The sequence below is a fragment of the Myotis yumanensis genome, unplaced genomic scaffold (assembly GCF_028538775.1).
Source record: "Myotis yumanensis isolate MYYU_CA2020_CCGP unplaced genomic scaffold, mMyoYum1.0.hap1 SCAF_2, whole genome shotgun sequence".
NCBI classification, from domain to species: Eukaryota; Metazoa; Chordata; class Mammalia; order Chiroptera; family Vespertilionidae; genus Myotis; species Myotis yumanensis.
Genome location: NW_027223753.1, coordinates 168,815,823 through 168,832,160, shown reverse-complemented (window position 1 = coordinate 168,832,160; position 16,338 = coordinate 168,815,823). Strand labels below are relative to the sequence as shown.

General features: G+C 38.8%; 1 protein-coding gene and 1 pseudogene across 4 annotated transcripts in view; both read left to right on the top strand.

Annotated features, from left to right (window-relative positions):
• IL1RAP (interleukin 1 receptor accessory protein) overlaps positions 1–2,371 on the top strand; it is a 159,088-nt gene extending 156,717 nt beyond the window's left edge. For 2 of the 4 annotated variants that reach the window (XM_070406574.1, XM_070406575.1), the window contains exon 11: positions 728–2,004. In XM_070406574.1, coding sequence (XP_070262675.1) covers positions 728–1,446 — 719 coding nt within the window. In that variant the 3' untranslated portion in view covers positions 1,447–2,004. Of the gene's footprint in view, positions 1–727; positions 2,005–2,359 lie in introns of those variants that run through there. The other 2 variants (XR_011470315.1, XM_070406576.1) reach the window with 2 other exon arrangements.
• Positions 2,372–14,053: 11,682 nt separating this feature from the next.
• Positions 14,054–15,379, top strand: LOC139002654 (tubulin beta chain pseudogene; annotated as a pseudogene).
• Positions 15,380–16,338: the final 959 nt, after the last annotated feature.

Sequence of the window (16,338 nt, the reverse complement as noted above, 5' to 3'; positions counted from 1 at the left end):
CCTATTGGGATCTGTTCAAATCCACCTCAGTAACTAATAGAATTGAATGCTTTGCCAGAAGTCTTAATTAACTGACTGATTCTTGCCTATTTTCAATGCTCTTGCCCGTTTAAGTTATTGTTAAACCACACACACACACACACAAATTTTAAAAAAGGAATTTGGGTTGACAACAAGGTCAGTACTATAAACTCTCTGATGTTGTATCCAAAAAATATTAAGTATTGAGATATATAACTGTGTGGATCTTAGAAGATGGTAAATCCCTTTGCTCTTTAAGGATCAGACTATGTCTGGAGCATTGTGCTCAGTCCTGTTCAAGATACTATTCTTAAGAAACACATACATAAACTGAATATTATACACAGGCAAATGCTAAAAGTAGGGATCAGACTTGCTACCATGTCGAATGAGTAATAAGGTAAAAATCCTGAAGTTATTTAACCTAGATATGAGAATAAAATACAGTGAGATCACAATAGTTGCAATATTTCAAATATTTAAGGATGTTGAGCTAGTGCCACCAGATAAAAGTGATAGAGAAGAATATTTCAAACCAGGAAATATTTTACAAACAGAGCTGAAATGAGTTGCTAGTTTCAGAAGTGGTTAATTTCTCATGTTTGAAGATTTATTCGTTGCCTGTCCTTTGTAGGAGAGACAACGATGAGCTGAAATCTGTATATGTTTTCACTAGGCATTGTCCTATCCTTCCATTTCCCTGTAGATACGGTGGAAGCAGTCTTTGACTTCATTCAGAGGAGCCGAAGGATGATTGTTGTCCTGAGCCCAGACTATGTCACAGAAAAGAGCATCAGCATGCTGGAATTTAAACTGGGTGTCATGTGCCAGAACTCCATTGCCACCAAGCTCATTGTGGTTGAGTATCGTCCCCTTGAGCATCCACACCCAGGCATCCTACAGCTGAAGGAGTCTGTGTCTTTTGTGAGCTGGAAAGGAGAAAAATCCAAACATTCTGGCTCTAAATTCTGGAAGGCATTGCGGTTAGCTCTTCCCCTGAGAAGTCTGAGTGCCAGCTCTGGCTGGAATGAGAGCTGTTCTTCTCAGTCTGACATCAGTCTGGACCATGTTCAAAGGCGGAGAAGTCGTTTGAAAGAGCCCCCAGAACTCCAGAGCTCAGGGAGGGCTGCAGGTGCTGCTCCTGCTTCGGGCACAATGTCTAAACACAGAGGAAAACCTTCTGCAGCCTGTCGCTGCTGTGTCACCTACTGTGAAGGAGAGAGTCAACTTAGGAGCAAGAGCCGGGCAGAGATCCACACACAGCCACAATGGGAGACACACCTCTGTAAGCCTGCTCCCCAAGAGTCAGAAACTCAATGGATACGAAATGGTACCAGATTGGAAACCCCTGTTCCCCAGATCTCAGCCCTTGCTCTTCACCAATTCACGGATTTGTCTAATAACAATGACTTTTATATCTTATAATTACGATGTGGTGGGTGGTAGCTGTTGCCTCTACCAGCTCTTTTTGTATCATGAAACCATGGGAATAATTGACATTTTTATCAATTAATGGACAAGCAGATTGTCTTCCCCCTTTATTGATTTTATAAACTATTTATTTCTAGGAGACAAAAGACCTGAAGAACCTGCGTCCAGAATTATTGCCTCTAATGGCCTCAGAAGAGCACACTCTTCTTGGCCCCTAGAAGGTCAGTATATGCAAGTCACCTAAAGTCACCCCTGTCTTCCCCAATGGTTTAAAAATGAGCAAAGAATTTAAATGTTTTCTTTGAGCTTGTTGATCAACCTCTCATGTTATGAGTCAGTCAGGTGTACGTGGGCCATGGCACTTACAAGGTCTATATATCCAAAGGAACATTATGGAAAGGAGTTTATTCTAGTGGAAGCTGTAGGACTAAGGGCAACAGAAAACCTACAACACATTTTCCCTGGGAGAACCAAACATACCCACACAGGGATGCATGGTGTTCTCTGTCTCACTGTAAACTAGTGTTCTCTAAACTGCCTAAAGTTGTTAGCATCAATAAAGTTATATTTTTATGTGATTTCATTTGTACTAAGAAATTTTTACCCTTCTTTCTCTCTTCTCTACTTTTTATGGCTTTCGAATTCATATGTGAAGAGTATTTATTCCATTTCAGGAAATCAAGCTTTGGTTTAGATGTTAGGAAAGCTGAGATATATCTTCAGTTTCTTTCTAGTATATATTAGGAGATATCTGAGAAAGGACCAAAATAAAGTGAGAAAATGTTTCAAATGAAATAGAAGTTTACACAAAAATCTCATTGTATTTTTAGAACTGATAGCAGAAAAATTCAGTATTGTTAGGGGTTTAGTGTAGAGTTTTGTGCATGAATCCCTTCTTCCCATTCAGGATTCTGAGAAGGGATCATCAACTTAAGTGCCTACAAGAATCAGAAGGTAAGAAAAAGAAAAAAGGGGGCCATATATAAGCATAATATACATACTCTCCAGGAAGGGCCCATATATAGAGAAACATAAATACAGTTAGGTGCTTATTCACTCTAAACACTTTAAAACAATTGTAGGAGGTATATAGTAGTTGACCTGCCAGTCAGGGAGGTAATATAGATTATTGGGTATATAGGTAATTGAAGAGTATTTGTTTCTTTAAAAAGGAAGTGGCCTCTACTAAGCTCCATCTTCATTTTATCATTGATTTAGCCACATTGTTGGCACATAGTTGTTATTAAGAAAAATCTGCCGAAACCGGTTTGGCTCAGTGGATAGAGCGTCGGCCTGCGGACTGGAAGGTCCCAGGTTCGATTCCGGTCAAGGGCATGTACCTGGGTTGCGGGCACATCCCCAGTGGGAGATGTGCAGGAGGCAGCTGATCGATGTTTCTCTCTCAAAGATGTTTCTGACTCTCTATCTCTCTCCTTTCCTCTCTGTAAAAAATCAATAAAATATATTTTAAAAAAAATGGACTGGAAGAAAAATCTAAAAATTCAGATTTTATATAATTTTTTATTTATTAGATGGTTTAAACTTAAAAAAAAAGAAAAAGAAAGAAAGCAAAAATACACAAACATATATTCAGCCTGAGGTCCACTAGCTTGTACGTTTAGAACTACAATAACTACCCAAAGAATGTAAGTCCAAATGCAGATTCAAATGTCCCTGGTAATCCTAGATAAGAGAAAAGAGAAGCAAATAATAAGAGGTGTTTATTCCCTTTCTAAATTGAAAATATCTGAAACCTCACAATAGGACTGATCCAACCTAACAGTCCTCTGAAAATAGTGTGCCTTCCATTTACCCTGTAGAGGTTTCCTGTCTGGTGGGTCTACCGTAAGGAAATTAGAAGCACAATCTACCCCTCCAGAACAGAAACAGACTAGAAAGAGCTAAAACTATACCACACAGGAGTCATCAATATATTAGTCTAAGCTACTAGTGAGCTATGGCCCAATAAGTGTCAGGCCTTCCCAATCTCTTATTGTGAATGAGGGGTGGAGAAAAACCCCGCAAGTTTTATCTCCATACTTCTCTTAGAGAGAAAAGCATATCCCTTCTCTGATGAAACAAAAAACTGTTAGGTCCTTTTCCTGTTAAAACAAACAAACAAACAAAAAAGATGAAATAATAAGGACCCTCCAGAGTAAATGTTACTAATCATGGAACTTCTAATGAAAAATGACAGGTCACTCTACCTAAATACCCAGCAGGAAATGACTGAAGCACATCCCATGTTGTATTCCTTCTTGAAGAGATTAATCCATCTTTGATGTGTGTTCAAGGATCTTCACTTGGAAGGCAGCAGTTTCTCTCCAAATCTGGTAATAGTGGGTAATGAAAGTCACTCCATATCCTAAGAAGGAAGAGAATGTTTTATCCATAATCAGTCTTATTCCTGAACTAGAGACCCAGTACACGAAATTTGTGCACTGGTAGCGTCCTTAACATCTGCCAGCTGCAGGCCGGGGCCTTCCTCCCTTCCCCCGGCTGGCCCTGACCCCTGGTTGAACTCCTGGATGAACTTCTGGTCATAGGGACAAATTGCATACTATGCTTTTATTATATAGGATTATTTTTTAGTGAAGAAAAATAAATGAAAGGACTCTTGACAGAGGTATGAAAATGAAACATGAGCTCTTATGACCAAGTAGTGAGATAATTGTGGTGTTCTCAGTATAAGTACAGTGTAAGCAGTATAAAGTCATGCTTTTTGGCATTAACTATACAGGGATCAAAAAGATAATAGACCATACTTTTATTGCATAAACAAAGGCCAGAAGGTTATGTTATTAGTACCTGACCCAACATTCTACAATTGAGTGGAATATTCAGTGCCATATATTTCAGTGAGGCAAATGGTAATAAAATAAAATTTCCTCATTGGTCATGTATATTCATAATTGAAATAAGATTGTAAATTAAATGGATATTATTTACATAGAAATATTACCTATTTAGGAGCACAAGTTTTCAGTCAAGTAGAGATGAATGTGAGTTCTGCTTCTCTCCTAACAGTTTGACCATGGGCTATCTGGACCTTAATCTCCTGCTAGTTAAAAAGAAGATAATATTGTTAACCTTACTGGGATTTGTGGGCATTAAAATATAATGCATGTAAGTGCTTAGCACATTACCTGGCACATTGTAATTGCTCAGTAAGTATTGGCCTATACCCCTAGTAAAAACACCTTCATGGCTGCATAAACTTACCTTTGCATGATAATTTATGGCTTAAAAATTAATTTTACATGCATCACTATTCTTTTACTCTAACAAAATGCACAAAATCAGTACAAAACAGGAACTTATTATCCAAGTTAAGTGATTTTTCTAATGACAGCCAATAAGTGACAGGGTTGGTCTTCTAATCTAAGCATATTACACCTCATCTGGTGCTAATTCTAGAATTATTCCTGTAAGATTCAAATGGAAGTATTTCTATTACAAAGTCACCTAATTAGAACTAGTTAATCCGAACTATTATGCATTCAGATTAAAATGGCAGTTAATGTAAACCCACACACAAAATGTCATATTAATTTTCTGATGTGTTATCTGGCCCTGTCATATTAGGTTTTCTATAATTCAATTTTTAAAGATTGTAACATTTGTTTAAACAATTTAAAAGTAGAGTTATTTTTTTGTGTGTGTATCTTCTGGGATCTATGATCATGCTATATCACTTTTATCCCAAAATAAATAATTTGTATTTCTCTTAAGGGAAAATAAAAATATGTTCACCATTTTCCTTGAAAAGCAAATTTAATATTTTAGCAACTGTGATTTACCCTGTGAGTTTCAGTTATCTTCTCTTACAACTAGTAAAAATTATAGTAATAATATATCCTTTTCCAGTGTGAAGAGTTGAAGAAGTTGATAAAACTAATGTTCCTGAACTAATGTTCATGCCAAACTCAGGAATAATAAATTGGACTAATCATAAAACTATGCACAGAAGGACAAATAATCCCTTTGGCAATGGTTTCAAACTTTCATGTGTCTAAGAATCATTTGGGGGTATCTTACAATGAAGACCCCAGGGCAAGCCTCTCTCTCAGAAGGGCTGATTTATTAGTTACTGGAGATTGTCTAGAAGTCCGAATTTAATATTATGTGCTTGATAATTTAGATAAGGTATTCCATGGGTCACACTTCTACTTCTGAGAAGTCTTTCAAACTTTTCTCCCTTTTTAAAATATTATTATTCACATTATAAGAGAATAAATGCTTTATTTGAGTCTGGTCCAAGGCTTCTTAAAGTGTATTCCATTATGCATCCACATCATATCCATTTTGGGCTTATACTGAAATGCATATTTATTCACTCCATGAAAGATTAACTAAATGATAATCTCTAGAGTGGGGCAGATTTGCACTAGAAATTAACTTCCCAGGTGATTCTAATGCATAAAAAGTGTAAGAACCATTAATTTTTATTTCTCTTTAACTCCTCTTTTACCCTTGTAGGCTCTGATTTTCTCCAGCCAAGGAGGACTACGAATCATCCCTTTAACAAGGTTTTTACAGGCAATAGATGAAAATGTAGGGCATATGTAGCCCTTGGAATTGCTTCAGCACAAGGAGACAGTTGGATAAAGAGTGCTTAATAGAGTGTATTTTTAATATATGGAACATCAAACACTGAATTCTGGAACCTGGTAGAATTATAATCATCATATGTATTACTCAGAATCAGATAAGCTATCTTATACTAACAAAGAACCCCAATATTTCAGTAGCTACATATAACAAAACATTTGTTTTTATGCTACATGTCCAGCATATGGGGATTACTTTTCTGTAGCTTTGCCATCTGAAATGTGTGGCTTCCTGCTATTCTTTGCTTCAACCTAAATATTACACTTATTAGTCTCACTTGCAATTAATTCATTGCCCAAAACCATCTATGAGTACTAATCTAGTCATAGAGAAAGCTGGAAAATGCAGCTTTCCTATGCTGCTAGGAAGAGAAAATTGAACTAGAACTTGCAATACACAGAATTGTCTTTTTCTAAGAATAATATATTAAGATTTCCTAAAGTGGCAAGAGACATTCAAACAGAGATATGTCACATATCCTATATAATAAAGAGGTAATATGCAAATTGACCATCACTCCAACACACAAGATGGCCACCCCCATGTGGTTAAAGATGGCCGCCACAAGATGGCCAGCAGGAGAGGGCAGTTGTGGGCAATCAGGACTACAGGGGAGGGCAGTTGGGGGCAACCAGGCCTGCAGGGGAGTGCAGTTAGGGGAGAAGAGGCTGGTAAGGGAGGGCAGTTAGGGGCAATTGGGTCGGCAGGGGAGCAGTTAGGTGTCAATCAGGCTGGCAGGGGAGTAGTTAGGGGGTGATCAGGATGGCAGGCAGAAGCATTTAGGGGTGATCAGGCAGGCAGGCAGGCGAGCAGTTGGGAGCCAGCTATCCTGGATTGTGAGAAGGATATCTTACTGCCTGTTTAGGCCAGATTCCACTGGGCAGTTGGACATCCCTCAAGGGGTCCCAGATTGGAGAGGGTGCAGGATGGGCTGAGGGACACACACTCCCAGCCCCATGCACGAATTTCGTGCACTGGGCCTCTACTTTGATAATAAAGATATAGAAGAACTTTGCTGCCAACAACCCAAAAGTTTGCCAAAAGTCTCAAATTATATAGTTGAGGAAGAAGAATAAAAAGAGTGTACAGAGAAGAGTAGACCTTGTATATAAATATTCCCTAAAGAAAAGTTGTTGAAAAAAATGCATACTAATAATAACAGTTTCTGGTTAAGAGGAAGCATTTTTAAAAATTAGAATGTTTCTATATTCAGTTCATTTCCAATCAGTTACTGTAGTTAGTTCTCTAAGAAAAGTGATGCTCAAACTATCTGCCAATGAGCCATTTTATTTTTGAATATCCAGGGAGCCTCAGAAGAATTATAGACATTTAGAACACAGCAGAGCATGTAACACACTCATTAGAAAGTATCACTTGATCCATTTATCTGAAGAGCTAAATAGGAAACTCAACCTGAACATGCTAAAAGTCAGATGAAGAACAAGACGAGTGCTGGTGTGGGTATTATGAAGTCCACTGCTATCTATGCATCTGCTCTCTTTATTATTTGAATTCTATGTTTATATTAAAGATTTGAGTTTTTGTATGACTTCTTAAATGTTGTGCAGTATAATTTGATCATGAAGAAAAACTCTCTTTGGGTTGGTGAAGATCGGTGCTTACGGAACCATGATCTATGTTAATAAGTTTTAATGCTAAACAAAGAAAAAATGTTATTCCTAATGTAGCGATGAGATAATTAACACACTCAAAATTCTCTAGAGACTAATTTACAAAGTTTTTACCTTCAGCCACTCAAAACATTGAAAAATATTTAAATGGGAAGACCAACTCTTTGAAATGGACTACTGGTAAAAAATCAGGAAGATTACAGATAAACTGAACTCAGATAGTGAGCTACTTTTATCTGTTAAAGGTGATAGGAATTTCAATATTCCATTGTTTTATTGGAAGAAAAAACAACAAAATCAAGTATGATATGTGTTTATTTATTTTTCGTTTAAGACACAAAGATATTCATAACAACTTATTGATTTTCTATTGCCAAAAACTGTGCCACATACTTGCAATTAATTTATAATTTAGTACCATGTTTTGAAACATCTTTCACAAGTTGTTCTTAACCAGAATTGGACATCATCTTTTAAAATGTACATATTTGGGGCACACTCCAGATTATTAAATCTCCCCAAATGATTCAGATGTGTAATCTTGTAAAGAATAACTGCCTTAAGTACCCTTATAATATTTGCAAATGCTTCAATGAAAAATCAAAGATGACATTGTAAATTTGGAGGGAAAAAGTAAAAACAAGTTCTAGACTTTTCTTATAAAGTGAAAAACTTAAAACTCATTGTCAAATACTGGGATTTGAGTTCTTTATTTTTACATCTTATTATAAAATTATTTAATCTATACAAATAATAGCTTAGGGCTGTCATGACCAGGACGGACTACCGAACAGTGGGCCCCTGGCCGCCAAGGCATGCAGGCGGAAAGGGTTTGTGGGCTCTGGGCGTTTGAGGTGTGGTGGTGGTGGTGGTGGTGGTGGTGGTGGTGGTGGTGGTGGTGGCAGCGGCTGCGGCGAGAAGGGTCTTTAACCTCGGGCCACTGAGGCATGCAGGTGGGAAGGGTCTGTGGGCTCTGGGCCTTTGATGCGTGGCAGCGGGAGAGATCTGTGGGCTCTGGGCCGCTGGGGTGTAGTGGCAAGAAGGGCCTGTGGGTCCCGGGCCGCCAGGGTGCTGCAGAACCTTGGGTCTCGCGCTTTCGGGGGTGTGGCCAGCCTTCAAACTGGACCATGACAAGAGGGAAGAGGGAGCCCTATTCCTCACAGAATCCACTGTTGGGAGGAAGGAGCCTGCCTGCTTGATCGCCCCTAACACTTTGCCTGCCTGCCTGCCCAAGGGTTCGCGGATTGCAAGAGGGTGTAGGCCAGGCTGAGGGAAACCCCTCCCCATGCATAAATTTTATACAGCGGGCCTCTAGTATATGATAAAAACAAAATACAGATAGTAATATTATAAAAATAATGTAGTTACTCAGTTGGCTAGCCAAAGGATACTACAACCATAGTATTTATTATATCCATGTTATCAGTCATTTAAAATAGGATAAAGTGTTAAAGGTATAACAATTTGGCTGTACACAAAGACAATTAGATGATTTTTTAGAAGATCCAAAAGAAAAAAAAAGGAGAATAAAAAAAGCCCATTTACTAATTTACAAACCTCAGTAATGTAAAAGAGAAAGAAGGCGTGTAAAAATTCTCAAATATTAGACTGTACAGCTAAAATGTGGGTGAGTGCCAGAGTTTGGGAATAAAATAGTATGATTCTTTCTATTATAAAGACTCTTAATATAGTGAGAAAATATTATATTAGGGCCAGAAGACCTGAATTGGAGTATCAGTTCTTTTATTTACTGTGTAACTTTCAATCAGACATTTTTGCTCTCAAGTTCTCAATTTCTTCATCTATAAAATAGGAATAATATAATATCTACCTCATTGGTTTGTTATAAGGGTAAAATTATATAATAAATGTGAAACTATAAAATCTGTAAATTAAATGTTTGGCAGTGGTATCATTAATATTATTTTTATTTTATCAAAGAAAGCCAGAGGGGAAAGATGAGGACCAAGAGAAATACCTTAGCTTAATGAGGTAATAATTTCTAGATCATCTGATCTAACTGCAATTTTTTATAACCTAAACATTAAGAAATAAACAATACAATTTCATATGACTCCAAAGGCTAAAGATTAAAATAAAATCATATATTCTGAAAGAGTAAAAAGTAGAAAAATAACTGTTTTTGTTTTGTATTGCCATATAACAAATTACCCCATAGCAGCTTAAAACAAGCACTGAATACTTCACATTTTCTGTGAATCAGAAATTTGGAAGAGACTTAGTTGGGTAGTTCTGGTTTAGAGTTACTCTTGGGGTTGCTATCAAACTGTTGGCCAGGGCTACAGTTATCTGAAGGCTTGACTGGGCCTATAGGATCCATTCCATGTGCAGGCACCTGGCGGTTGGTAGGAACTCTCAATCCCTTTTCGTATAGATCTATCAATAGGGCTACTTGAGTATCTCATAATATATTAGTTGTCTCTTCCAAGAGCAGGAGAGAGAGAGAGAGAGAGAGAGAAATGGAAGCCTCCATGCCCTCTATAGCCTAGTCTCCAAAGTCACATATCATTACTTGTGCAATATTCTATTGGATGGTTGGCTCTATATTTTGAATGGAGAAGTAGCAAATAATTTGTGGACACCCTTTAAAGCCAGCACTGTAACATAGACAGCCAGTTACAGTAGGCCCTCCATATCTGCAGGTTCTTCATCCACAGATTCAATCAACTGTCATAGAAAACATTCAGAGGAAAGTAAAGCTGCATTGATGATGTGTACTATGCAGTTAGGCCTATGATGGTTATGTCTGTATTGATCATGTACAGATTTATTTCCCTGTCATTATTCCATAAACAATACAGTATAACAACTATTTACATAGCATTTACATTGTATTAGATAATATAAGAAGTCCAGAAATGATTTAAAGTATACAGGAAGATGTGCATAGTTTATATGCAAATACTACACCATTTTATATAAGGGACTTGAGCATCTGTGGATTTCATTATCTGCAGGGGTTCTGGAACTTATCTCCCTCGGATACAGAGGGACAACTGTATTTTTTAGTTGAATAAACTGAGGTCCAGAAAAGAAAGTAAGTGGTTCTTAACCTTCCTAACTTCATCTCTAACCTGGTAAGCTAACTTGCTACAGTGGCACCACAACTCAAAGGAGAGCTAACTGTCTTGTTTTGGCTAGAAATGTCTTCTTCCTGGTGAAAGATTATAGAATTACAAAGTATTACATCATCCACAATCCTAGAATCTCTCTGTCTGTGTCTGTTTCTCTTTTAATTCCCCTCCTACTCCCTGCTCCCCTCATCCTGTTATACTGAGCAAATGGGGCAAACAGGTCTGAAAACTGCAAATGGATGGGATAAATCGAGCTGGACAGCCACACTTCTGTTCTGGGGGTTGAATATTGAAATAGAACTTTTATTCTGGGCTCACCTATAAAGAGATTGGAAGTGTCTGTTTAATTTCAAAAAATTGCTACTGTGAGAGAAAGGATGAATAGGCAACTGCTTTCTCTGGAGTCACAAATTTTGTGCACCGAGCCTCTAGTGGTTATAATTTAATCATCAAGTCATTTCTCCTGGACATCTCAGACTTCTGAGACCTCAAAATGGATAGAGTTGAACTAAAAATTCTGTAAGATGTTATAATTCTATTTATTATAATTCTATTCCTCTTTGGTTCATTTTTGCCCTTCCACTCAGATACACACCAACATCCAGATTCTAGGAACATAGGAAGAACTTCTAAAAGGTGCAATACTTCTACTCCGGACTCATAAGCGATGCTTTTGTTTGTTTATACCTAGTTCTTGTAACATGCATTTCTCACTTCTAGAGCTAACAGCTAACTTCTGTTCTCCCGTATCTGTTTTCTGTCACTGTCAGGGGCCAGTAGCTGTGAGAAGATGCATTAAGCTTACACAAAGCTTGTTCATAGTTGAACTCTGGTGCCTTTATTTTCTCTAAACCAATTTGAGTCTCAATTTCCAAGCTCACTATTTTGTATATTACACTTACCTTCTTAGGTTTTATGCCTTTATATTTTATCCATACAAATCCCAAGCAACCTTCCTATTGTAATAGATACCCATGTATTTCATCATGCCAAGTAAATAAATAAGTAATGGAGCCTGGTTTTGGAATTACATACAAAATCTCTGGAGTTAAGATATCTGAGTTCTAATCCAAACTCTAATTCTTTTGTTATGAGACCTTGAGTAAAGCACTAATTGTACCACAGCTTCCCCATCAATACAATTTAAGAATCACTATGTTCTTTCCTTACATTCTTGGAGTTGGTATAATAATAATAAAGCAAGACTTTCCTGTGTTTTTCAAGGTACTACTCAGGATCCCTTCGAAGTAATCCAAAGTCAGATGTCTAGGGAATTTGATCCTTCATAACTGTATAAGATGCTGGTGGAATTGCACAAAATTTTAAAAAAATCTAAGAGATCTCTCCTCCCACTCATTCTAAGTCAATTGCTTGCCAAGTGTTATGGATCTTACTTCCAAAATGTCTTTCAAAGTCCTTAAGAATTCCAAGAATTCAATCTACATAAACAATAAGCACTCTATTTTCTGAACATGCCCTATACTTTTATGCCTTATATGCCTTTGCTAATGTTACTTATGCTTAGAATGCCTGCTCTTCTTCCCCTCCACCTAAGAACCTAAGAACTCTTTCAATGCTTCACATTCAGCTCAAATGTTTTCAAGCTATGGAGCTTTCCCATGCAGAGTTGGATACTCCTTCCTATGTACTTGTATTTGTCACTATACTTCTGGTTGTTGTTTTTAATTATAAATTTCTATAGATCTCTTATACCTGATATTCTGTAAGCTTCCATGGACAGATAACTATATATTGAATCTCTAATTTGAGCACTTGGCACTATGGCCAGCGCACAACTGTTTTTTTTATTAATGCTCCCTTAAATAAATTATCATGGCATGTGAACAAAGTAATAGAGCTTTGCTTCTTTCTTCCATCCCCCCTTCATTATAGATGCAATAATTTTAAAGCATCATTTTAAACTTGCTCAACACTGCATAAAATGAATTCCAATACTGAATCCTGGGGCTCCCAATACCACACCCAGCACCACTAAATTTAGCCTTTGGCATTGCTTGAGGACAGATGATCCATGACTAAGTAGGGGCGAAAAGAGCCCCAGCTGTGCCATGCCTGGCCTAGTTGCCACCCTCACACTAAGCACTCCCATTTCTGCTCCACTCAATTTGCAATAACAGCTGATGCTGGAATCAGCATCATGCTCATGGGCAGATGTTCTGTTTGTGAGCTTGCTATTAAATAGACACAAAATAACAGTGATAAACATTCTCTACCTGTAGTGTACCACAGAGTATTTTGGGCTAAGGAGTTCTGAAAAAAAGGAAACCTGTTTATTGTTTCAAAATCCAAATGATATTGAAAAAATAAAGTACTGTACTGAATCAGGGTCAGTTGGTAATTAAAAGATCAGTTCTTTCATTGCAGTATTATTTACAATAGCCAAGATTTGGAAGCAGCTCAAGTGTCCATCAGTAGATGAGTGGATAAAACAGCTATGATATACTTATAGAATGGAATACTACTCTGCTGTAAAAAAAAATAATAATAATACAACTTTACCCTTTGTGACAGCATGGATGGATCTGGAGTGCATTATGTTAAGTGAAATAAGCCAGTCAGACAAAGACAAGTACCATATGATTTCACTCATATGTGGAATTCAATGAACAGACTGAACTAACAAACCAAACAGAGACAGATTCAGAGAGAGCAGGCTGGCAGTTCTGTGTTTGGGAGGTTGATCATGGAGGTGGAGGATTGAGAAAAAAAGAGAGAGGGAGAGAGAAAAAACTCATGGACACCAACAACAGTGTAGTGATTGGGAAGGGAATTGGGGTAGTGGTGGAGGGGGTGGGTATGGAGGTAGAAGAGAATATAGGGGGTTAAATGGTGATTTTAAAACATAAATTAAAATAAAGAAAAAAAGAATGAAAAAATAGAAAGAGAGAGAGACAGAGACACACAGAGAGAGACAAGGACACAGAGAGACACACAGAGAGAGATAAGTTCTTTCAAGTTGCCAGAGCTTGGTGCAGGCCCTTCTCCCACCCCCAGCTGGCACACACACACACACACACACACACACACACACACACACCCCACTCTGCCTGCCTTCCCTCCATGCCTCGCTCAGCCCTCCCCTTTCTCCCTCTCAGAACCTTCCTGCCCTGCACTCAGACCTCACTGCTCTAGCTTCGGGAGCATGTCCCACTCTAGAAGCCTGTGATCAGCAGCAGAGAAAAATATTACCTATTTTCTTGCCCATACACACTTTGAGTTGAGCAAAATGCTTTAATTTGAACCATGAGGAAAATGGTGCAGGTCCAGGACGAGTGTGGCAACCAAGTTCTGGGAGGTGATCAGTATGAACATGGCATGGACCTCACCAGCATCTACCATGGGGAGAGAAACCTGCAGCTGGATTGCAGCTCCGTATATTACAATGAAGCCACAGGTGGGAACTATGCTCCTCCTGTCATCTTGGTGGATCTAGGACCCAGGACCATGGACTCTATTTGCTATTCAGAGAGCGTTTAGCTGTTTGACTCAGTCCTGGATGTGGTGCAGAAGGAGGCTGACAGCTGTGACTGCATGCAGGGCTTCCAGCTGACCCACGAGCACAGGCTCTGGAATGGGCACCTTGCTCATCAGCAAGATTTGTGAAGAATATCCTGACTTCATCATCAACACCTTCAGTGTGGTACCTTCACCCCAAGTGTCTGACACTGTGGGTGAGCTCTACACCACCACCCAATCTGTCCATCAATTGGTAGAGAATTCTGATGATACCTACTGCATTGATAATGAGGCCCTTTACGACATCTGCTTCCGCACCCTCAAGATGACCATGCCAACCCATGGGAATCTGAACCACCTTCTCTCAGCCACCATGAGTGGTGTCACCACCTGCCTTAGCTTCCCTGCCCAGCTCAATACTGACCTCCACAAGTTGCCAGTCAACATGGTGCTCTTCCCATGCCTCCACTTCTTCATGCCTTGCTTTTCCTGTCTAACTAGACATGAAAGCCAGCAGTACCTGGCCCTCACTGTACCCAAACTCACCCAGCAGGTATTTGATGCCGAAAACATTATAGCTGGCTGTGACCCCACCAAGGCCGATACCTCACCATGGCTGCTGTATTCCATGGGCAGATGTTCGTGAAGGAGGTGGAAGAGCAGATGCTCAGTGTGCAAAATAAGGATAGCAGCTATTTGGTGGAATGGATCCTCAACAATGTCAAGACAGCTGTCTGTGACATCCCACCTTATTGCTGAAGATGGCAGTCACCTTCACCAGCAACAGCACAGCTTTCCAGGAGGTGTTCAAGCGCATCTCAGAATAGCTGGCTGTTGTGTTCCATCAGAAGGACTTCCTCCACTGGTACATGGACGTGATGGAGTCCACATGACGCTGAGAGCAACATGAACAGCCTTATCTCTGAGTACCAGAGTTACTAGGATGCCACCCCAGAAAAGGAGGCAGTGAGGAGTCTAAAGAGGAGGCCTGAGGCCATACTCTGTCACCCAGGTTTCCCAGTTCCTTCAATCTTCTTTCTCCACTGCCAGTCCCACCCCCCTCAGAATTTTCATCTCTGCCTGTCCTTGTTTTCTTTTAGGGGTGTTCTATAACTGTGCCTGGCACAAAATAGGCACTCAATAAATATTCATTGTTTGTTGAATGTCATCTCTCTCTTTCCGCTCTGGGAAATCTTATTTCTGCCATTTGGGGTAACCTTGTATTTCCTTCTGGTGCCCATTCCTCTCATCTGTCCAGTTAATATTGTCTTCTCTGTTTACAAGATAATTCTCCAAGAAGCTGAATCTCATCCAGATCCCATTTAGGGACTGTGTGCTAGAAACACCATCCTAAGCCCCCCAAAAGAAAGAAACCAGGAGTATCTGTATGGAGTGTGACTGAAAGCAGCTGTGAGTTTCAGTAAAGAAACACCCAACACTTACCTTACAGAAGCAGAAGAAAGACCTAGACCTCATTCTCTTTATGCCCATCAATCTCTAACTAATGTATGAAAAGGTATGTACTGTCACCTAAATATTGGAGTCATTCCCCATAGGAGAGAGGACAGGACACCCTCTTTCTTTTGGCTACATATCACCTATTCTTTTGCTATTGCCTTTCCCTCTACCACTGGTTTTGTCCTAGCCTACACTTCCAATTTCTGTTTGGTATTGAACTTGCTGGTTTGTGTGTTTTTTCATATTGAAAAAATGACATTGACCTTAGCCAAAAATAAATGGAAAATTTTTTAAAAAGAGAGAGAAAAGAGAAAAGTTCTTTCACATGCCCTGCATTATATATATATATATATATATATATATATATATATATATATATATATATTTTCCTCTATGGGTCAATAAAACTCTTACAAGACAATACATCTTACAGCCTTCCTCTCCATGCTGTCACCACTACTGTGGTTCAGGACTCATTACCTCTCATAACAGCTTTTGAGTTGTCCTCAATGACTCCATTCTCCCCTCTCCAAACTCTTGTGTACACCAGCACCAAATCAATATTTCTCAGAGACTCTGTGGCATCTCAATTCCTACAAGATAAAATTTGGTTT